This window comes from Diadema antillarum, unplaced genomic scaffold (assembly GCF_040938485.1).
Source record: "Diadema antillarum isolate AM-2024a unplaced genomic scaffold, OU_Dant_1.0 seq00000836_RagTag, whole genome shotgun sequence".
Classification (NCBI taxonomy): Eukaryota; Metazoa; Echinodermata; class Echinoidea; order Diadematoida; family Diadematidae; genus Diadema; species Diadema antillarum.
Window position 1 is genome coordinate 578,383 of NW_027271712.1, and position 24,101 is coordinate 602,483.

At 38.8% G+C, this 24,101-nt stretch overlaps 1 protein-coding gene across 1 annotated transcript in view; it reads right to left on the bottom strand.

Moving 5' to 3' along the window:
- Nucleotides 1-24,101, bottom strand: part of LOC139740115 (serine-protein kinase ATM-like) — a 72,698-nt gene that overhangs the window by 40,058 nt on the left and 8,539 nt on the right. The window contains exons 10-31 of the mRNA XM_071650698.1: nucleotides 23,663-23,841; nucleotides 22,715-22,822; nucleotides 21,509-21,643; nucleotides 19,878-20,006; nucleotides 17,338-17,544; nucleotides 16,323-16,638; nucleotides 15,796-15,921; nucleotides 14,878-15,117; nucleotides 14,211-14,424; nucleotides 13,654-13,847; nucleotides 12,057-12,092; nucleotides 11,060-11,142; nucleotides 10,292-10,456; nucleotides 8,838-9,065; nucleotides 7,642-7,741; nucleotides 6,167-6,337; nucleotides 5,276-5,439; nucleotides 4,375-4,624; nucleotides 3,443-3,679; nucleotides 2,140-2,451; nucleotides 987-1,202; nucleotides 40-187 (exon numbers count right to left, since the gene is read on the bottom strand). Of these exons, the coding sequence (XP_071506799.1) occupies nucleotides 40-187; nucleotides 987-1,202; nucleotides 2,140-2,451; nucleotides 3,443-3,679; nucleotides 4,375-4,624; nucleotides 5,276-5,439; nucleotides 6,167-6,337; nucleotides 7,642-7,741; nucleotides 8,838-9,065; nucleotides 10,292-10,456; nucleotides 11,060-11,142; nucleotides 12,057-12,092; nucleotides 13,654-13,847; nucleotides 14,211-14,424; nucleotides 14,878-15,117; nucleotides 15,796-15,921; nucleotides 16,323-16,638; nucleotides 17,338-17,544; nucleotides 19,878-20,006; nucleotides 21,509-21,643; nucleotides 22,715-22,822; nucleotides 23,663-23,841 (3,958 nt within the window). The remainder of the gene's footprint in view (nucleotides 1-39; nucleotides 188-986; nucleotides 1,203-2,139; nucleotides 2,452-3,442; nucleotides 3,680-4,374; nucleotides 4,625-5,275; nucleotides 5,440-6,166; nucleotides 6,338-7,641; nucleotides 7,742-8,837; nucleotides 9,066-10,291; nucleotides 10,457-11,059; nucleotides 11,143-12,056; nucleotides 12,093-13,653; nucleotides 13,848-14,210; nucleotides 14,425-14,877; nucleotides 15,118-15,795; nucleotides 15,922-16,322; nucleotides 16,639-17,337; nucleotides 17,545-19,877; nucleotides 20,007-21,508; nucleotides 21,644-22,714; nucleotides 22,823-23,662; nucleotides 23,842-24,101) is intronic.

Genomic DNA, 24,101 nt, shown 5'->3' on the forward strand with positions numbered 1-24,101 from the left:
GATAGACTTTATCAATGGGACTGTCTATAATAAAACTACCTGCACATTTAGTCAGCAGCTCAGCCAGTTCTGCCTTCCTGGAGGCAAGGTGACCACGGAGTCTGTCCAGTCCCTCAGGGGTGTGACCCTTACTCTGCTGACCGCCACTTCTCAGAAAATAGCTGACCTCCTGGCTGAAGTCACAGTTCTATCAAAGCAAGGGTCATTGGTACATACATAGAAACTTAACCCGTTGAGGACGGTTTGATTTGTTACAACATGCATTTCCCATAGATGCTTGCCCGAGTATACTCGGGACTCGTCCTCAACGGGTTAAGTAACAAGTGCTTAAAATTATAAATGATATTTACTATCATCATACATGACAATAACAAGCACAAGAGAGAAACAAATCCTATCGAAGTTATTAGAAACAGTGCAGCAATGGTCACTATACCTTTTTTTCCCCTACATCATATTTCGTGAGGTTTTTTTTGTCATTTAGCAGCCAGATCCCAAAACTAGCTGTCAGTGAACACTCCTATTTGTATTTCAATTTGTATCACACAATGGCCTTGGTGTTGGACTGGAGCAACGCTTTAACTAAATATATTAACCTACTTACTTTACAGTCATTTTCTTTTATTCATCATCTACTCATTTAATCATTCATTTATGAATATCATAGTGTCATATCATTCTTCACTCTTTTATTAATTCATTCCCTCTCAAAATGGTATTTCAACAAACTGCGGAACAGCTTTTTAATAGGAAGTCAGAGTTACAAGAAGGAATACACAGAATTATCATGCCAGGGTGCACATTACTTTCTTCTGAGTTATGATGTTACATATAAACAAATAAAATTCTGTCAAAACAAAACAAAATAGCTGATGGGGCAACTCATTCTTGAGGCAGAATAAGAGAGCACAGTCAAGAAGACTTCACATCAAATCAATCAATGACTATATGAGTTCACTACAGTTCAAGAGGTTAGTATCAAGTACCTCAGAATCTCGGGACGACTGTGCAAGAAGCGCCCTCGCTTTGCGCATCTTGGCAGGGAGAGGGTTGGTATACTGCAGCATTGCACGTTGAGTGCGGCTGCTCTTCTCAACGAGTAATTGGACCAATGAAATGGCTTCTCTGCTGATGACATCATCACTACACTCCACCAATGGCACGACAGCCCTCAGAATGACACTGACATGATTGGTGAATTCCTGTGGTGAAACAAACATGGAAAATGGGACTTCTAGGCCTGGAATTGTGAGAAGCTTGCAATGGTTACAAGTTATCAAGGTTGTATCAAATGAAATCTCACAAAATGTCAAAGAGTTAATCAAAATGATTCATCAATTTTCATCAGCATTTTTCCAATTCCCCTGTTACCTTCTGAAGTCAATTCATACTTACTTCTCAGGCCTAGTTTACTTTGCACCCATCAATGAATAAATCTTCCCTTGACCTCAACACAAATATTCATACAAATTTCCTTTTGTGAAATGAAACATAACAAATAATGAAATCCTTGGTTTGATATCAAGTGTTGTAATCACCAAGCGATAGTAACCTTTGGAGGGTTCATTGCTACTTTATCATTGAAAAAAAAAAATAAATAATAAATTATTGTCACTATTTTTTGTGAGCAATCAATTGCAGAATTGTAGGGTGATTATACCATCCCCTCATCTACCTTATGTGTGAATGTCCAATATCATTCTTTGGTAAAAATTCATGTACATGAAACTTTGGAAATTCACACCCTTTTATAATACATTCAATTTGATGGAACAATTTTGTTTCACCTTACCATACAACATGATGATATTTAGTACACTCAACCTGTGTCCAGAACATGAACTATAATTGTGGTGTAGATGGAAAAGATGATAGACCAAAATTTTACCATATCAGATATCATACACCTGCCTAAGATTTGTCCCAGGAATTTATGCAAATGGCCTTAACCGACTGAGGACAAGTCCCGAGTAAACTCGGGCAGGGGTGTATGGGAAATGCAAGTTGTAGCAAAATCAAACCGTCCTAAATGGGTTAAGGAAAGGAATTTTGGAGTATAGCAGTCTTTTCTTAATAGAGAAACAGAAAGGGAAATTAGAGTTCAGCTGTCCCCAATCTCCAGCAACTATGCATGCTTACATCTGTGCATTTCTCCATGGCGACCTCACTGAGACGATGTAAGAGGTCTAGACAGGGTGGGACCAGGCTTGAAACCTGCCCCACCCCTAAACCCTCAAGGCTCCCAGTCTGACTCCTGGTGATGGTATGAACTATCGTGTAGACCAGGTCCTGCAGCACAAAGACCCAGGAACCACCCAAGGTGGTGCCCAGCTCTCGGACCAGGAGTAGAGCAAAGAGGCGGTAAGCCAGGAGGAGTCTGTGATGTTCGTGAGGTTGACAGGACTTAGCCATGCGGATATGGAGCTCTAGAAGCACTTTCTGAATGCTGTCCTGTATGGTGATGATAAATTGATCAAAACTCAGGGATCATATCATTACACTTGCTATGCAATATCACAGGACAAATGTGTATGCATTTCAAGTGACTACTGTAAAACGAGGAATGTTCGCGTGCATTTTAATTGCGCGAATTTCGCGAGAGGCAACGTTAGAGGCAACTCGCGAAAATTTCATGCTGCAAAAAAGGCCATCGGCTCCAATTCACGAAAATGTCATGCCGAGAAAATATCATGTTTTACAGTACGCTTTCATTTCATGCAAGATGAACTTGAGGCAGCGTTTATGCAACACAGTCACAAGTTACACTGTAGCTATAGGTAAAATTTTTAAAGCCACAAATTAGTTGTTAATAACTCTACTTTAGCCACAAGACAGGTAAGGAGAGAGGTGAGCCCAGCATGTCACATTTATAAGGGCTGCGCTAAATCTTCCTTTTCACAGGCAAGCTTTTATACAGATGTATGTTTGTATGTTCAAAATGCACTCAGCCGAAGATGCCTGGTGTGCTCTGCACTAAATTAAAGCAAATTTACAAGTCTGCTTCCCGATCAACTACGAACTATGCATGACATTTATGAGTCATGAAAGTCACTGGTAGTCACTGGCTATGCATACTGGGGGATGTTTCACAGAGCTGTTACAAACAACTTAAGAACTACTGGTGATCAGTTCTTGTGCTGAATTATTGAAATTCTGATAAGTATAGCACATCAGAACTGATCACCAGTCGTTCGTAAGTCATTCGTAACTTTACCCTATTCCCACTGTAAATTGTGTTTTTGCAATTAATTCATATAACAATTAGAAAAATGAGAAGTCTTGGAGCTTTATCTTTTGATTTATAGGCAAAAAAATATATATTTTTGCATAAATTAGCATAAATTAATTAATATAAAATACATAAATTGAAATTTGAAAAATCCAACTATACAGTCTTGTAGATTACATTGGCCTCTACCTTAGTGCAAATTTCTAAACTCACATGGCTTTTAGAGAGAAGTGAGATAAGGGTGAGTGAACTCCCTCCAGCGTGACACTTTGTCAGGTAGTCCAGAGTAGCTTGGATGACGTAGGATGAGAAATAAGGAGGATGTGGCTCAGGGTCGCAGTCAGTGGTAAATCTGGAAGACTCGCTGGATCCACCACAAGGCTCACGGAGCATCGTGAGAAGCTCCACCACAATGGAGTCTAGGTGGGTACGGATCCATGCATCACGAGTCTGGGAGTAAATCAAAAGATAACTGTAAAGACTAAACTGCATTTCCATTTCAGATGACCACTCTGAGAGGGCCAGATAAAATGCCACCAATATACTATGTTTACTGTACAGTGTGACATTGATTGCTAAAGAAAATCAGATTGTGTAGGGGGGATTGTAAGGGCCTAATAATGCAGTTAGTCTGTAGCCAGTATGGAATCATACAGAGGTCTTGGTGATGCCTTGGCACTGATTGGTATATAAAACAAATATTGACTGCTTCATAATTCAGCTCAAGAAAAATTTGACTGCATGCCACGTTAGAAATATATAAGATTTACTGGCTGGGTTGCCAGTATGATATATGCATGAACAGCATAAATGGTGAAACTTGTGGGCATCAAGAGATACCATGCAAAAGTTGATTCTCACCATTTTTTTTTTCATACACCTCTGTGCTTGAGCACTATAACTGAAAGTGCACTTTGATTGAAATTTCTTTGCCAACAATGAGTAACCTAGAAATTACACACATTGCATAGTCAAATTATTACTTTAGAAAAGAAGTACACCATCAGGTAAATTCAGGAGCATAAGAATCATCTTATAAATATGAAACATTGTACATATATCTTAAGTGCTGTATTTCATAGGGACAATGATATCCTGTAAATATACAAAGATATGGAGATGTTGACAGCAGAGAACCGACTCACATCTTTCCCGATGGCCGTCTCCAGCTCTCCAAGACACAACACGGCCCAAGCAGCTCTCTCTTCTTGGTCTCCCTTGTCTTCTTCACTCTCATCACTGTCAGCCAGTAGGGGTAGGAGGCTAGCAATGGTCCGAGGGAAGGACGCCCTCAAGAGTGCAGCTACGTCCATGTTTAGGTCCTCTGTGATGGACTGTATAACATCAAATTCTTTCCTTGTGGCCAGGTGTGGTACTATCGTCATATGATGCTTCCTGGAATATTCAATTCAAAGTGAAGAACACTTTGCCTTGTTACAACTCAAGCTAGCTGTCTTATATGATGAAGAAGTTTGCAAGACATCAAAAAGAAAATGAACAAATATAATGACTCATATGTTGCAATGTGCAGTTGCACAATAGTAGAAAGTTTATACCTTTTTTTCTTGAGGGCAAATAGGTAGTTATAACCACATTCCAATAAACTAGAAGTATGTATGGTCATAGATGACAAACAGTTAGAATTGAGATTCTTGACATCATTCCAACATCACTGGGGAACAAACATACATTGTACATAATAATAAACAGATGAATGTGAAATACATATATTCTTCTGCTACTGCAAAAAGGAGGTATGAACGTAAACATGCTAATATACATTGTTCTGGTGAACACATGAATGATGACATCAAAATAAAAGTAGATTAGCACTTGTTGGAGTACCAACTATCAGTGCTGTAAAGCAAGTTACTGATTATGCTTTGATGAGTATAGGTAGGTTTGCATTACAAAATAAAAGTTTGCAATTCTTCGATGGCATACTGCCCTCTATGACCACAAATGTCATAGTGTGTACTCAACTCCTGAATAGCTAACAAGGAGAATGTTTGTTTGAAGCTGTTGCCATGCCAACAAGCACCTCACCTTAAGAAGTCTTTGGTGGAGGAACATCCCAGAAGGGCATAGGGGAATTTCCCAATGACATAATTTTCCTGCAGCCACTGATGTACCAGGTAGCTGAGGTTCAGTTTGGCGAGTTCCAGCCCAGACTCACAGGATGGTATGCTTTGGGCTATACAGTCTAACACCTAAAAGGTAGATATGTGACACAAGGCAAAACAAAAGTTAATTAGTTACTAGTTTGATGTTCTGAAGCATCTACTAACCAATGTATTTCACACTTTAAAAAAAAGAAAAAAAAAATCATGCAATTGAAGTTTACAATCATAGGCAATCAAGATATAAAGGAAGAAAAGCATGTATTCACACATGTACATAGTTTTGTAGTAATGGAGTACCTGTCACATGTCAGATGATAATGTACTTCTTTGCACGTTACTTATCTTACCACTGTCAGCTTTAATATGACAAATATTTGAAAAAAAAAACAACTTTCAGAGTAAAAATGAATGTCCAAAATTTGAAGATGGATTTGATGGAGGCATTATACTGAATCCATGAAACTGGTTTGACAGCATAGGGGAGAAGAGGTTTCAACGAAATCTAGCAAACATTACAAAGATTGAGGATATTTCTAACTTCATTTGAAGACTTTAATAAAATCATACTCTTTACAACTTGAAGCATAGCAATAAGATTTCTGTCTTTGAGAGAATTTGAAGGTAATATCTCTTCATGCATACAAGACATTGTGGTATATTGTAAAAATAATCAGCTTCAGCGGTCCAAATGAAACTGTTGTACCTGGTTATGTTGAATTTCTTATTTAAACTAGGCTCCTTAAAACACAGTTTAGTACATATATTGGATTGTTTTACTATCTTTGTTGATTTGAATTCCTTGACTCCCACTGACCTTGGCCAGTAGAGTAGTGGACATCTGGTTGATCTGAGTGGTCTGCAGCAGGGCAAAGATGGCCTTCTTCTCACAGACTGGACTCTTGACCACAATGTTAGCCAGGGTCAGCAAGAGACTGGCCCTGCGATTTGTAGCCTCCTCCCTTGCTTCTGATCCAGTGAGGCCATCCTAAAAATGACACGTGGGACGAAAAAGATAAACAGTCATGGTTTGTAAATATTTGAATTTAACTTGAATTTGAATTCATTTGTTCAGCATAAAAACAACAGAGAATATAATGATTAACAAACATAACAAGCACAAAGTAAAAACGGATCTATGGAATACATAAAGCTGAAGGGAAGCAGCCAACGAGGAATTAAAAGTTTCCTTAAAATCTGGCTGACCCGGATAATCAATAAAAAATACATTGGTGGTAATCGTTTTCATATTTCTAAACAACAAGGGATGAACAAAAATACAGATGTAAGAACAAAACAAAGAAATACATCAATGACAAACAAAACACTACATTACATTACAAAGACAGTACATCAATGATAAACAAAACACGACATTACATTACGAAGACAGTACAAACACAAAATGAGTTATAATCATTAGATGAAATAATGCCAGCAAAGCATGTCAAGAAGTTAGGAATGATAATTTTGTATAAAATTCTCCTTAAGTTTACGTTTGAATACATTAAAAGAGGTAACTTTACAAATGTCATCTGGTACTGAATACTTCCCTTCTAATATGATATTAGAAAGAGAGAGACAGTTGAAGAGTAAGACTACAGAATGCACATAAAGGAGATACAACACAATAATTTTATTGAATTAATGATACCCGTACAAGCTGCACAACTTGAAGGGAAGTAACCTTTAACCACCTGTAACAGAATATCGAATTGAGAAACCTGAAACTAAGGACAATGGAACTTGAATGATTTCTAATCACAATTACTGATAAAGTGAAGTAAGTTCTTCTCATTCATCCACGGGAAGTAAATAATGATGAATATCTAAATCAAAGAACTGGAAATAAGCTCATTTGAAGTGACATTTTGCTAATTTAAAATTATCAATTGGTTTCCCTGGGTGAATGAAGATACCATATAAGAAACAGCCCTCACACAATCTCACACACATTGTAGCACGAGGCTATTTCTTCTACGGGAACTTCATTCACCTGAGGAAGCCAATTGATATCCAGCAAACCGTTGCTTTAAGTGAGTTTGTTTGTAGTTCTGTTATATCAATCTCCAATGTAAATCACAACTACTGATACACTCTCTTGAGTTTGCATGTTGTTGGCTTTAATGTAGTTAATGTGGTCCTGCTGTCAAACACATTACAAGTACTGACCATTGCACAAACAAACACACACACAAATGAATAACACAATATAAAAATAATCTTGTCACTGTTGTCTCTCTCTAATGGAAGAGTTTGACAACAAACCAAAACAAAAAAGCAGAGACTTACAGGAATTTCCATGGCCTCCTGCAGAGTCTGATAGATAGTATCAAAGACCTGATTCTGGATGTCTGACTTGTGAGGATGACCAGGACTTCTATAGAAGAGGCTGGAAAACAACAGTCACATTAAAAACTCCATGTAGCAGTTGTTTGAATTCATCTCATTCAACAGCATGGCTTCTTTCCAATGTAAGGCTACCCAAGTGCTGTATATGCCATATATCTATCAAGTCTAATTTTTTTCACAAATCTGGACTTCCTGACAATTTCATGAGTGGTTAAATTTGTGATTGTGGAGTACAGTAATGACCACAGATTAAATGTAGACATGAACATCACATTTATGTCGAGAGTTATTGGGTAATAATTTCATTGGCTGATAAATTTGCGAATAGCACCCCTCTAACGAAAGTCATGAAAATAAGAACCTTGCAAAATGTACGGCGAATACAGTACATCATTTCCATTTTTCCTAGCATCATGTATTCCTGTCTGCCATGCCTAAATCAGACCCCAGCAGTTCATCTCACTAAAGATACCTACCAAGCTTGGCTAAAGTGACTGCTTCATCCTTCTTACACATGCAACATACAAGAAATATTATTACACCAAACTCTGCATATGTTAAAGTCACATTCGTCAAATATTCCCTAACTCAAACAACTTTTCCAGGGACCATCCTTCATTCTACCTTTGTTTTGTTTTGTGTGGTTTTTTTTATCCTGCATATGTCAAATTTTCTCTTAGTCAAAGCTTTCTTCTTTTTTTTTTAGTCTCAAGAGATTCAATGTAAGCAGAATTAACTGGATTTTTTTTGTGTGTGTGTGAAAACAAAAATGGGGCTCACAAGGTTCAAAATCTTTTGAATTTTAACCTTACATTCTCACTTCCCTTCCATCATCCCTACATGTACAAAGTCTTGAACAAACCGGTTTATGTCTGTAGTTACTACTTCAGATTTAGGGCACCAAACACACACACAAACAATGGTGAAAAACACTTATTGGTACAGAACTAATAGATGTGGTGAGCTACTATAGCTACTCACTCAAAACTGATCCCACACAAGAGGGATGAATCAAAAGAGTTCATCATGACTGCAAAGAGAAACCAGAGTTATGAAAAAGCAGGGGCATGAAAGTGTAGCTTCCATCCCAACTCTCTAAACGTTGTCACAACAAATAGATTTGCCAGAAGACTTACCAGCCCACAGCTGACGTCATGTGCATACGAATCTCATGGGCACCATCCCGCAGGAGGCTTGGGAACTTTGTCTTGACCTTTGACCTCTCATCAGAGTCTCCTTGACCTTTCTCTCTGCCCTTTGACCTCATTATAGTCCATTGACCTTCAGGGTCAGCCCTGATGAAAGCTTCCATGCACACTGCCAGTTGGCATTTCACAGGGGCTGAGTAGGTTGACTTTAGTTGCCTTTAGATGTAAACATGAAGCAGGAAGTGGAGTTGTATTGTGCTCAAAAGCATTGATTTTATAACGAGACACGCACTGATGAAGAAAGAACGTAATTATCAACAAATCAAGAGGACACCCTCTTCAATAGACTACATTCAATCATCCACAGTGTCTGAATCCTATGTGTTGTTTTGAAATGCCAAATATGTTGCAAAAACCTAACCATGCTTTGTTGATCAATCATAAAATTGCCCAGCAAGCCTTGTTCTTTACCATCAAGTGCACATATTGAACCAAGCAGTCAAGGAATGAATTGCGCATTCCAAACAATCTCTTTTGTAACACAATCATAGCAATCACATGTAACCTTTGCATTGATATCAATACATCTTACTTATACATCAAGGCAAAGTTGTTTGGAGGTTTTACAATGAAGGTGCTTAGGTTTGTCTTCTGTGCATGGATAAATAAAATGCTAGCAGATGAAAAAGATAAGAGTAAATATTCTTCTTCTACACTTTGAGACGACGAGCAAGACAATACATTTCTCTATTTCTAATTTTTCAAGCCACTGAACAAATGGACAAGCAAAACTTTGATCTTCCTGGTGTAACAAGTACTGTAAGAGCTGTAAATATTTTGCATACATATATTTTTGCAAATGAGGAGTCACAGACATTTTCGTGAAATGTTGTTTTCGCCAATTTACACTATTCCCCAAGCACATGGCGACATTTTTGTGTGTTGTTAAATTCGCAATCCAACTGCAATTTGCGAAATTTGGGAAATTGAAAGGATTTTTATAATTTTGGTTGAGACCTATCTTCAGGTTTCTAACATTATTTGGTAAGATAATGAGAAACCTTTTTTGAAATATGAAAAAAAAAAACCATGTAGTTCCAAGAGCAATTCAAAGTTTATTTGAGGAAAATTGGTTTTGAAATGGCTGAGATATCTAAAACAGAGTGATCCTAATAAAAAGTGGGACCCACCTTTTATTATTAGCGCTTTGTTTTACTTTATTTTTGGATGTGTCAGCCATTCCAAAACCAATTTTCATCTAAAAAACTTTGAATTCCTCTTAGAATGGTATGGCCTGTACTACCAACATAAGTGGTTTTGTGATATCTTGCAAAAAGTTAAAAGCCCAATTCTCATCTCCACCAATACTATACCATCCCTTTCAAACCCTTGAGAAAATAACAGCCTATACAGTAACAAGACAGAGAGGAGAGAGAAGAGACCAGAATGCATTCAAGATGAAGACGGCCACGTCTCGAGATTCCTGGATGTCTGACGACACCATGTCATCATCTGACGTGGATGAAAGGCGAGGACTGACAGCGTGAAGGAACTTGAGAGCCTCCAGACACACCTCTTGGACCCTGCGGTTGGCTGAAACAAGCGCTCTGCAGGATATTTGGAGGACAATGCAATGGCTGATTTTACTTGCACTGCAAGACAAAATGGCTGAACCAAGCATCTGTCAATCAACATCACGGTAACTTGAAGAAGATTACATCACAGAGTTTGGATATCATGTGATGACTCATAATTTACTGTGAAGTCTTCTGATTATCCTATTGTCTAAAGAAAAGGCCAATGGTCATCTTGACCCATGCCTATAAAAACTCTTTGACACATCCAACAAGAAAAAGAAAGTCATCCTTTGCAAGCACATGTTTGATTCCTCATACATAAAGTCAACATTTTGTTGTATGTTTTATTTGCAGTTGCCAAACTTGTATTATTCAGTACAGAAATGCAGCTGTACATGCATCAAAAAATAAAGTACTCAATGCATAAACAGATAATGAAGTGACTGAATAATTATGGTTATAAGTCATAACAATTATAGCAAATTAATAAAAATTGAAATAATGACAGCAGTACTCACAGGATAGTGTTATAGTGACCACAAGATTGAAAGCAAACTTTGATCTCATCTTTAAGAATTCATAAACTTGAGACACTGAGATTCAAATATATTACACAGAAAGAGGCAACCTCACCTCCAGGCATTTAGCACAGACAAAAGCTCTGAATCCTCCACTCTGGTCCAGTCCAATGCAACATTTGCTGCTACTGCAAAGAACTGCAAGAAGGTTTCATAGTCATCAAGCTTATCCTCAACACATAATGCAGTTTTCAACTATCCCTCAATATCAGTCCTATAGAATTACAGTGAGATGCTCATCAAGAGTCAAGCCATGTCAAATTCACGCACTACTTCACTCACACACATAGTAAACCATGTTAGCATGTTACAATCTTCCTGTGATGCACAGGTCAATACAGTACTGCAATATCAAAATATTCTTGAATCTTGTACATGTATATTTTGAATCATGAATCTTATAATAGTTGCTTATCTCAATAAACAACTGCAGTTGTTGTTTTTTACATTTCTCTCTTACATAGTCTAAAACAAGACTTGAATGCATAAAGTCACATGATTTAATAGAAGCAGTATCAGCTACTCTTTATAGGCCTGTTGTACTAAACAAATAGAATTAAGAAAATACACTCTGATAACTTGCTTACTACACTACACAAAGTCGCGTGCAGGAGTAAAGTCATTTTTGCCCACTGAAACCACAAGTGTACATTGTGGAGACACTGACTGCTGACTCTGACATGGTTTGAACATTAAAACTGTCATGTCTTGAACAGAGTCACTTCTGGCTTTGTTTGCTATCAATGGCTTGCAGTCCATAAACTTCCCTTTTTTTTTCTACTTTTTTTAACCACACAATGTCTCCATATTCATGATGTGCAATAAATGGGCCAGCACGCAACATCCTCTATTGACCCTACAAAGAAAAAGACTATTATCATGAACCAAGAGGAAATGAATGCTCAAGGTTGTTCAGGTTTCACTTCTATCTAGTCAGCATTGTAGAATACATGCATGTCAACCACATTCACTTTGTGGACAACCAATGAAGGTTTCTAACACAAAATGGTATAGTTATTAGTTGCAACACTAAAATGGAATACGTTTCTCACCAGCTGAATTCCATATGGACTGGATTCATCCCATTTCTGCAAACAAAAACAAGAAGCAATAGGTAACACTTTATTCAACAACAAATATTAAAGAATCAAAGTCAATCCATTTGAATGAATGTGGAGATCTAATGCAAATACTGCAATGTATTTACTTTATTATGAATCTATGAGAGTAACAACTAATTCATCACATATGTTTAAATAGCAGACAATGAACATTCACATTATTCCTCACAAGGAATTTGTGCTGTCTTAGATTATACACAAAATACATTTGTACTAGCATAATGGTGGTGACAATGCATTAATTTTTCACTGAAGTGTCATAAATGGTTTTGGCCTGGATGAATCAAACACTACTTTGCGATTGATTTTCAACAGGGAGTTACATCTATGATATCTGCACTCAAAATAAAATGCAAATCCTTTCAGCAATGCACTTGCGTTTACACACAAAGTTGCATGCAATATGAGGAATTTTTTTTTTTAATTTCTGGAGTTAGTGTTTAACCCTAACCAGGCCGGGCTTTTTTGGGTGTTCTGTGGCCGGGGAGGGGTTGATTCAACCCCCCCCCCCCCCCGAGATCTCAGCCGTCGATCGCGCAATCGCCATGAAATTTGGCATGTGCATTACCTGTGGCGCAATCTACCAAGCTATACAAAAAGAAATGGAAATTTTCGTCATAATAATTAATTATGCTAATATATGCATAAAATCATACATTTTGCTCTAAATCAGAAATTAAAGCTCCTAGAATCCTAATTTTTGGTGAAAACATTCTTTGTAGCATTCCTAACAATGTACTTGAAAAAAAAAATTGGTATCACAATCAATTTCTTATGTGTTTTATTGTTTTATGAATTTCTTATGTATTTCTTTGTTTTTTCGACCTTTTGTTTTATTATTTTTTTTCCACAAAATTTATGACAGAACCTATTTCAAGCATAATTATGCTAAAATTAATTAGTTTCAGCCTATGAAAGTGAAAATAATCATATCTTTATGAATAAGAAGAGAAAACTCCATTTGCATTGACTTTATACACAAAATCACGTTTTTGAGCCATTTTCGGTCTGACAGGCATGTATAATACGTTTTGCAGCGTCGTAACGGTATGCACGATTTTTGCGAAAATGGTGTCAAAAGATGCGCGAGACTTGCAAGTAAAAAGTCAGTGAATGGCGCAGCCAAAAAATTTTGCGCGGCGGAGTAGTCGCAAAAAATGTGGAGGGGGGGTTGATTCAAACCCCCCCCCCCGGCCTTTTTAGGGTTAAACACAAAGTTTCAGCAACAGAACCGTTGAGACACAATAGGCCAGCTATCATGCTAACAATTACATCAACACCTCTTCTCGTTCCATACCAAACTTAGTTTCACTATGGTCCTAGTACGATAAAGACAAAATACTTGATTTCCTTATCAAACTTTCATAGTCGTCTCGAATACTACCCCACCCCCCCCCCCAAAAAAAAAGGATAAATCAAGGTTTTGAGCAACATATCGTACGCGCATCAAAGCAAAACCTTGTCAGGCATGACATTTCATCTTTCCTAGTACATAAAAATAATTTCCTCATATTACAATCTACTTTACCTCTTCATCAAGCTCTTCGAGGATTTTCTGGGTGACGACATCTCTGTTAACCCCTCGGCTCCCAGCAGCAGTGGTCAGCTGACTAGAGGTAGAAGTATCAGGTGACCAGCACCAGGCTGACAGCAGGGATGCACATCGGATGGCCAGCTGCTCCTCTGGACTTAGTCTGTCCACACTCAGTAAGCTGTGGGTACCTACACGTATTGAAAGACAGAAATGTTGTAAGAATCTTTAAAGGCATTATTTCCCATTCGCAACTGAAACAAAAACCCCACTTTAGCGCTTCAGAAGAGTTCTTAAATGTGAATTAGGGATAGAAACAACCAATGTAAAAATGTTGAACAGTATAATCAATGTTGAGTATGGTTAAATATACAAAATGTGACTAATAGTATTAATAGAATTGTTTCTAGAATAAACTGTCTACAGTTAAATTGTATGGTTTATCCAAAGAAAAAAAAATAGTGATATACCCTTATATTTTCGGCTTAGTGCAAAATTATTGTATGGTAGGATGTTTTGTGATACAAATTGTGTTAAACTGAGAGAAGACAAACCAGATGAAGTCCCACTGTGATCTTTCTCCATCCTGCCTGACGACGAGCTCGAGGTGCTCCTCATCACCGATGTCGACGTCGAGACATCTCCAAACTCATCATCAAGATCTCGCTGTGTCTGGGTGCTGGGGAATTCATCGTCTGAGCCTTGGTCCATGGCATCACCAAAAAGGTCACGGCCGCTGACCTTTGAACCCTGCCTGATGCGTGAACCCTGAAGAGAATCGTTGAAGACTCATAACATTTGTAGTATTTTGTCTTTTGATGCACACACAATTACAAATATTGATGTATATGAGTTGGTACATGAAATTATTTGATATCACTTTGTTCTCATTCATTTAATTTTCCTGATAATAATTTTATATTCTCATTTGATTCACATTATATATGATAAGAAATATTGGCTGCTTGGTTTAGTCATGAGCACCAAGGACTGTTATACATGCTTGCTCAAATTCTTATTTGCTCCTTTCACACATTATTTCATTTTGTTTGAATTTGCATTTTGATTCAAGATTTCCAATATCATATCTACCGTTGATTAACTTGTTTGTCAATAAATAGCTGGGTATAAGTTTTTACCATGTTTACTTCATGTACTATGAAAGTGCCAATATTTTACATTTCAATACTTGTGCAACATCCTTGAATCTGTAGATCTCACCTTATTGTGGACTAGGTTCAAAAGATTGTCAAGTAGTTCAGAGGGGGTTAGTGATCTCAGTAGATGTGCCACTAGGCGGTCACCCTCCCTCTGGTTTGTTCCCTGACACTCGTACAGAGACAGAAGCACTGATGTGAGGGTGAGAAGGGAGTGTGTTTGACTCTTGGCACTGTCTGTGATGGAGTCTGTTCTAGGAGTGCACATCTCCTTCAAGCCAGTAGTTAGTCTCTTCAACAGCACCTTTAGATTATATTTTTTCCAAAAAGAAAAATACAATGAAAATTACTTAATTGAAATCAAACATATTTTTCAGGACAAGTTCTTTGTCATATTATGGTAGTTAACCACGTAGTTACCCAAATGGCCTATAACCTATCACCCTGCAAGTTACATTTTTTATTATCTACATGAAAAGATAATCACACAATTAAAAAAAAAGGAACATGGAATTATTTTTCATTTCATCTAGACGTGGACATGAGTACCAACATTTATCGGACATTATCTATACTTCTTTCACTTGAATTTGTAAGGGTGGTTTAAAAAAAAAAAAAAACGTACGTGATTAAAGGATTAGTTTGAAGTACAGCTGCTGATACCCTATGCTGTAACAAAAGTCTCTGCTATTGATAGAAACTGTCATTCTTCAGCCCCAATCCCCCCCCCCCCAAGCCACTATCCCATAATACTAATGATATTGTACTCAAATATATTGGTTGACAACAATGAGTGTTGAATCAGCAGACTATCAATTCTATTTGATAGGCTCTGAAAACTTAGGGTTCATCTGAAAGTGCACAGATGATGTTTTGGATAACTATTATACTAAATTATATACCAGGTTGATACAAGGGAGAGAGATGTAGTCTTTGCCATGGCAACACCCTCATGTCCAGATTGGATGAACTGGTCAGTTACCTTGATGTGTTTGGTCAGAGTATCCTTCAGACCTCCCTTTACTGCCTCCGGGAAATGGTTGGATATACCGGTCATCACAGCCACCTGGAGTCTGGCCAGATGACCCACTGATTCATAGTGGTCAACCTGTGCAGGGAGAAGAAAGGAGGATAAAATTAAGAACGAGATGCAGAAGAAAAGCTAATCATGATAAGGCTAGCACAAACATCAGTAAATCCTGTTGCAGTGTGCAAATTTTAGAGCAAAACTGACTACCAGTAATCTTAAAAATTTTTTGCTTGATACTTTGTCACTATACATGAGAACAGTCTTACCATACTGCAAATTCTTAATAACTTATTCAACTAATTCTAACAGGAGACAGCTTGCATAATGACATACTTCACTGGTGCCAACAACTTCTTCAAGAGTTGAGACTTGATGAGTGAATTTTGTACGATGACACTGAAGAATCACTTTAAAGTTGTAACCAGGGCAGGGAAAAAGCAGCTTACTGGAGTATAAGATAGTATCTTCAGGACATTCACCTCTCTGGACTGAGTGTCCTGTAGCTGTGTGGTCACAAAACTTATCCTCTCCAGTATGCTGTCCACCATGGAGGTTATCACCACACCCCCAGACGAGGGCGTGGCTGTATCCCCACCCCTCAAACAGCCTCCAGCTGGCCTGGCTAGTGGCAGGTGAAATCCCGACCTGAGGTAGAGATCTGCGATGGTGCTCAGTCTGGACTGCGTGGCACTCCGAGTGCAGCCAAGAAAGTCGATGTCGTCTGGTGGCTGCAGGCTGCTGCAGTTTTTGGCTATCAGTACAGTCAGTACGTGGGCAAGGGTGTCAGGTGATACACTGAGAGAAGTGTAAGACGTGTTCAGTATTAAAATTAATCTGAGTGTGCTCAGAGTGTGTCAAGGAAAGACGGAAAGGCAAAGAAGAGTTAACTTTCATTTGTTCCAGCTAAGCCAGGAAAACACTTAAGGCGCGGTCAGACTGGCAAAAGATCGAGAAGATTAAGTTCGCGATCTTTAATGATCTCGAAGTTTTGCCAGTGTTTGACCACAAATTTCCCGTGAAACTTCTTGCAAAACTTCTTGCTAAACTTCTCACTCCAACTAGGGATATTTCCCTCACTCCCACCAAACTTCTCAATCTGTTTGCGGACGGTGTGTCTCCGAAGCACGAGGCCATTGTCAGGTACAGATGTGCATTGTTACGTCACAATCACTAGCCGTCGGACAGCACGCTCTTTCTTCTTTCTTGCGCACGCGTACCAATGACCCAAACTTCTTGATCAAGTTTGGCTGCCAGGGTGACTGCACAACAAAAGATCGCGAAGATCTTAAACTTCTGGATCTTTTGCTAGTCTGATCGCGCCTTTAGTCTGAATTCACAACACCACATATCACTCACAGATAAAGTCTTCAAGAAATTGGAAGATATTGCAAAAATTCTTGCACAAGAAATTGGCTCAAGCAGGTATTGACCATAGAGTCATTATTCTTTATATCACAGAGAGTTACATATCAAGAATTTGTTGCAAGCTTTTACCTTTGTAAAATCTTTGGGATCACCACTAGTCTCTCTCCAGCCTCCTCCACCTCTTCAGCAGGCAGCAACCAGTCCAGGAGCTGGTGTCGTAGAGGGTGCTGACGCTTTAAAACTCCTGTCATGGAGGCTAGGAGACCCACTTCGCACACATGGTTCTCAGGTACAGGGTTAAGGTGAAGGAGTGTGGCCAGGAACCTCACAGAGCAGCTGAGGGGTGCAAATATTGCATTGGGAGTAGTAGTTGTGGCAAACTAAACATTAGTAACGGTGGTAACACTACAGTGAACTCCTGTTATAACGAAGCCCTGTGGAACGGCAGTTTTCTTTCACTATATCAAAATTTCGTTATAACTGAACAAATGAACAATAAGAATACACAGAGTTGATAGTGTTGCAGCCTGAATTTTTACTTCGTTGTAACCAAAATTTCGTTATGACGGGAGTGGACTGTAGCAGTAATCAACATAATATTGGCAGTCTTGGCATTTACATTAGTAGCAGGAGGGGAGTAGTAGCTGCAGTAATGGTTGTAGTAACAGTTGTTGTAATAGAAGCTCACAGTAGCAGCAGGAGTCATGATTGTAGTGGCAAGAGTAGTTCAGTTGGTAGTGATGATATCATTGAATAGTAGTCGTTTAGTAGTGAAGGTAATAGTTGAATTGTATAAGAAGAATAAAGAACTGTACTAGTAGCAGTAGTTTTGGAAATATGATATGTTGTTTCGATGGCGGCAACTATAGTATCAAAGGTATCATGCATACTTCTGATTACAATACACGGTAGAAGCATCACATTGTAGCAGTTAAGTATTAAATATGTACTAGAAGTGTATGTTGAGGGTTCCACAGCAGTGATAGAACAAGAGACCCGCGGGTCTAGCGCTCACCTGAGTATCGCAAGTTCACCTTTCACGCAGTCACTAATCTAAATTATTCACAGCTCTACCAAAATTTGACGAGGCATTCTCAAGTGGAAGATGAAAATGTACAATAAGGGCCCAATTTTTTCAAGATTCCTTAATTTGGGGGAATTGGGGCCCCCTGGGGCCCTCTGGGTGGGGCATGGTGCCCAGTTTGATAAATTGAGATCCTGACCACCTAGGGATGCTACCTGCCAAGTTTGACAAAAATCCATCATGAGGTTTTCAGGAAGAAGATGAAAATGTACAATTCAGGCCCCCATTTGGACCCTTCCAACCACCCCCCCCCCCCTACCCCCAAGAGGGGCACCCCTGGATCTCCTATGAACAAACTTGAAACTACAGTCATTAATGTACTCACTCATAGTATTATCTCAGCTCTATAACTTCTGATTCTAGAGAAGATTTTTAAAGATTCCTTCATTTGGGGGGTTTGGGCCCCCTGGGGGCCCCCTGGGCGGGGCATGGTGCCCATTTTAACAAATTGAGATCCTAACCCCCTAGGGATGCTACCTGCCAAGTTTGGTGAAAATGGGTCATGGGGTTCTCAAGAAGAAGATAAAAATGTACAATTTAGGCCCCATTAGGACCCCTCCTCACCCCCCCCCCCCCCCTCCGGGTCCCAAGGGGGGCACCCCTGATTCTGCCATGAACAAACTTGAAACTACAGTCATCAATGCACTAACTCATAGTATTAACTTAGCTCTATCACTTCTGGTTCTAGAGAAGAAGATTTTTACAGATTCCTTAATTTTGGGGGGTTTGGGCCCCCCTGGGGGCCCCCTGGGTGGGGCATGGTGCCCATTTTAACAAATTGAGTTCCTAACCCCCTAGGGATGCTACCTGCCAAGTTTGATGAAAATCGGTCATGGGGTTTTCAAGAAGAAGATGAAAATGTAAAAAGTTTACGCACGACGCACGACGGACGACGGACGACGGACGACGCACGACGCACGACGCACGACGCACGACGGACGCCGGACGAAGGGCGATCGCAATAGCTCACTTGAGCCTTTGGCTCAGGTGAGCTAAAAAGTTTTATTGATTTCTGGGAACATAGTTGATCAAATGTATGACATAATCATCTCATTTATTTTGATCATCACAAGGAAAGTACCAGACTGAAAACAACCATAACCTATTTCAGAATTCTAAGCTTTGCAATACTGACATTTGAAACAAGCAATAACAATGAAGTACAGGTACAATTATTGTAAATTGTAACAGAATCACTATGACTAGTTGGTTGTTGTTGTTGGGTTTTTTACGAGAAGAATAATTCATTTACAAATGCTTTTAAAAAGAGCTAAACAATATTGATATTAAATGAAAGATAGATATTATTCAGAGGGGTGAAGGTTCAGGTGCGAGTTTCTCCAATTTGTCTCCCTCTACAAGTTAGATTGTTAAGATCGCAACTGCTGATCAGTAGATGACACGTTCGAGTCCCACTGGTTCCTTTTTTCTGACATGTTTGTTGATTTACAGATTAGCAGTTGCGATCTTAACCATTTATTTTGTAGAGGGAGACAAATTGAAGAAACTCACACCTGAATATTGATATCCATGAACCAGAGACACAACATCATATTAGACACACATGCCAGAAGAGTTTGCTCACTTTGATGGTTTGATGACTTCTGGCAAGAAGAGCTTCCACACCTCTCTATCAGGTTTGACAATTGAGTGATGAAGGAGAGAGGTCAAAAGGTCAAAACCTTCATCTTCTGCTGAGTGAAGACAGATGGTTCTAGTCAGGGCAAAGTGGATGGAAAGAGCAAGACATTATCAACACAACATTTGTTATCCTCGAAGTTTTAAACCTCTTATAATAGCTTGTAGTTTCAAACTATGACAAATTTCCACACAACACCTACTCCTGAAAAGTGAATTTTCAAGTGATTTAACCACAGAAACGGAAAAAATGCATACATGCAGGACTAGCGTTAACCCCAATACTGTGCCATGATACACTAATGTACAACATGCACTGGAGGCTGACCCAGAAATTTGCAATGAATTTGTAATCTTTGAAGTTCAAGACCTCAATTATTAGCTTGCAGTTTTTAACTACGTGTATGACACATGTCCACACAACACCTACGTGGACTCTTGAAAAATGAATTTTCGAGCGATAAAACCACAGCACTGGAATAAATACATGCATGCAGCACTAGCAGTAAATCTAATAATATGCGACGATACAGAAGTGTGCAACACAAACTGGAGATTGACCCAGAAGCTATAATGAGGGAGATAGGGTTCAAGGACAGGTCATGCTAACTTTAAAATTAGTCAATTATAATGTCCACTCAACTCTACAAGTGAGAACCCCCATCCTCTTTTTTTCTCTCTCTTAACCCTAACTAGGCCGGGCTATTTAGGTAGTTGATAGAGCCGGGGGGGGGGGGGGGGGGGGGGGGGGGGGGGGGGGGGGGGGGCTGTCGGCTGTCGACTGCGCTATCGCAATGAAAATTGGCACACACATTGCCTATGATGTAATCTAAAATACCATGAAGTTATTTTTTCAAAAAATCATCATTTATGCTAAATTATGCTAATTTATGCATGATGATGCATAAAATCAGACTATTTGGCATAAATCACAAAATAAAGCTCAAAAGAGGCACATTTTTTGTGTAAATATTCTTTTTAGTGTCCTTAGCAAATGTAATTAAAAAAAATTGTGATATCAGAAAAAGTTCTTAAGTATTTTATTGTTTTTTGAATTTCTTATGTATTTCTCTGTTTTTTCGACTTTATGTTTCTCATTGTTTTTTCGATGAAATTTGTCCGCGACATCGCTCCGAACAAGAAAATATGTTATTCATTGATTTTAATCAATAAAACACCAAAATAATCATGCTTTTATGAAATTTGCCTGTAAGCACAGTTTTGCATTGAAATTGTACACGAATTCACGTTTTTGAGCAATTTTTGGTCTGACATGCATGTACATATTTATGCGTAACTTCGGAACCACGCGCCCGGGCGTCGCAAAAATGTCATGAAACGTCGCGGCAATAGCTTTTTGCGATTGCGATACATCGCGCGGAACGTCGAGGGGGGGCCTCGGAGGCCCCCCCCCCCCCGGCCTAGTTAGGGTTAATGCTTACTGAACAAATTCTACATTAAGACGAAATGATCACTTCGTGTCACACATACAATGCATAAACATACAAACACAAACATATAAACAGACAGAGTTTACAAATGTTACAGGATTCGAATCAAGAATTCAAACAGCCATACCTCATGGTAGCTGCCCATATCTTGGTCCAGGCTCTTCCTAAATTCTCTTTGGTGGTCAAGGACAGATCTTCCCTGACCTTCTGGCTGGATGCAAATGCCTGAAGACACTTTAGCACCCAGATCTGAAGCTTGCCTCTGGTTGGAAATAAAAGAAAAGTATAGAGCCAAAGATGCATTGTACTGTAACTTCTTAAAAACATTATATACATGTACATGCACATGTGCAGAGGGTACAGAGCCCTTTTTTTTGGGGGGGGGGGGGGCTACTAGGACAAGGGCATGAAGCAAGTCCCGACCCTTCTCCTCAAATGAAAGTATCTTGGTGGAATCCTGGGAAAATAATGAGTTTTGTTTTTTTTTTTTTTTTTGGGGGGGGGCAAAAGTTAAGTCCCTGTCCATCCTTCCCATCATGCTTACAAGTACTAACATTGCATGCAATGCAGTGACATCATAGACATAATACCATGATGCGTACATGAAATAAAACTACTATATCATAATATGTGACCCGCTACAACAAAAAGGTCCTAAAGTCACGCACGGTCGAAGCCATGAAAATCGAGTTTGAAGTCAGAGCATTAAAATTGGTCAAAACTTACGATTTTCTGATTTTGATATATCATTGGAGTCTAACATGTCTTCTATCATCGGTCAAAATTTTGAAGCAAAATGATCAAAGCAAAGACCAAGAAATAGCGTTTTTCTGAGCCATGTTTTTTGGCATTTCAACGAAGCAGAAACTGGTTCGAAAATTTGGATATGCTCAGCCGCTTCTCACATCCTGGTCACTGATTGGTTGGTGAGGAGACTGCCGATGCTGATGTGCTTGAATGAGCTCTTCGGGGGTTGCTAGGGCTTACCTTCTATTGTCCAGAGGTGAAAACTGACTTGCGTGTCCCTTGATCGCGATTGCGTCGAAAGGAAGACTTTTAGGGTGCTTTTCTCGAAACAGTGATTTTCCAGACATCTCGACATGCTCTCTTTTAAACATCAATATCTCCGCAGCCGATTATTTTTATAAAATGTGTTATATATCAATTTAAAGCAGAAAGACTAGGGGATTACATCATGCAATTTTCAAATAATCGACCTCGCCCGACTTTAGGATCATTTTGTTGTAGCGGGTCACATATATGCAAAACACAGTTTGTTGTATATCAATCATTTCCACTTCAAAATGGCTGAACAATGTTTTTCTGTACAGACCTTTTGCTCTGTGCCTGGAGTTGATGTAGAGCCATGAGGTAGGGGTGAAACTCTTGTTCTGGGAGGTCCTCTGGGTACTTGGTGAGAATAGTAAGTATCAGCTGCAGCCTGCAGATAAACATCAATCACATCAAATCATCAGCACCATTTACTTGCTGTTTAAAGGGACTGTACAGTACTGCTTGAGGTGAGGATTCAGCTTGTAATGTTATGCGAGATATATAGTAACCACTCTATTGAAATGTTAAAGGGGTATCAAAGTTTATTTGATGAAAATCGGTTTTGAAATGATTGAGATATCTAAAAGCATGGTAAAACAAAGAGATCTTTAATAAAAGTCATGGCATGTAAATGTTATTAGGATCACTTTCTTTTTTATATTTCAGCCATTTCAAGGTCAATTTTCATCAAATAAACATTAAATCGTTCTTGAAATTACATGCTCTTTCATATTTCATAAGAGGTTTCTCATTATCTCACAAAAAAAAAAATTATAAACCTGAATCCTCACCTCAACCAGTACTGTACAGTCCCTAGAATAAACAAATAAATATCATACACCGTTTCAAGCCACTACTGACTTCATGGTGCTCCTCAGCAAATAGTGTTCTTTCTGCCACCTCAGGATCCATGATTCAACTACAGCCTCTCATTGCACAATATATTTGTATCCCAGGATAACTTTTTTATGTATATCTCAGTTTCTCATTACCTGACTATGATTTCAAAAAGTGATGCTGTACTCTCTATCAATTCTCCGCCCCTCATTCAAAGGTAAATAATTCTGAGATACCATAATCTAGAAACTGACACTTTCACATTTCAGTAAACTTCACCAATCCATAATATGCCTGATGGAAGTCTTTCTGTACAGACTCTACCAATCTCCCTGTAAATTTGTATTTTCTGATTTTCATGCTACATCAGTAGATTATGAATACTGCTGACCAAGGAACGAGGGAAGTGTGTTGGGAAGGTCTGCCTATATGTTCCCTCAGGAGCTCCCATCCTGTGTCCAGTCGTCTTCTCTTGGCCGGTGTGGTGGCTTGACTGGACATTCTGCCAGTGGACATTGGTTGGGTACCCATCTGGGTTGCTTCAAAAGGCATGGATCCTGCTCTGAATACCTTAAAGTATAAAGATAATCAAAGAGAACTAGATATCAAACAAATAATCACCCACTATGGCCTGTGAACCTATATGTACACTGTAAAATGTATATGTATGTATGTATGTACACGATTCTTTTAAAGATACATTGTACAGGTAAAATACCAATACACAGTTTACTTTGAATACTAACCTCTCTTTTTTTTTTCTAGAAGGATAGATTACACAAAGACCATACCATACTATATTGCTCTAGTACTGGGAGTAATTTGTAGTA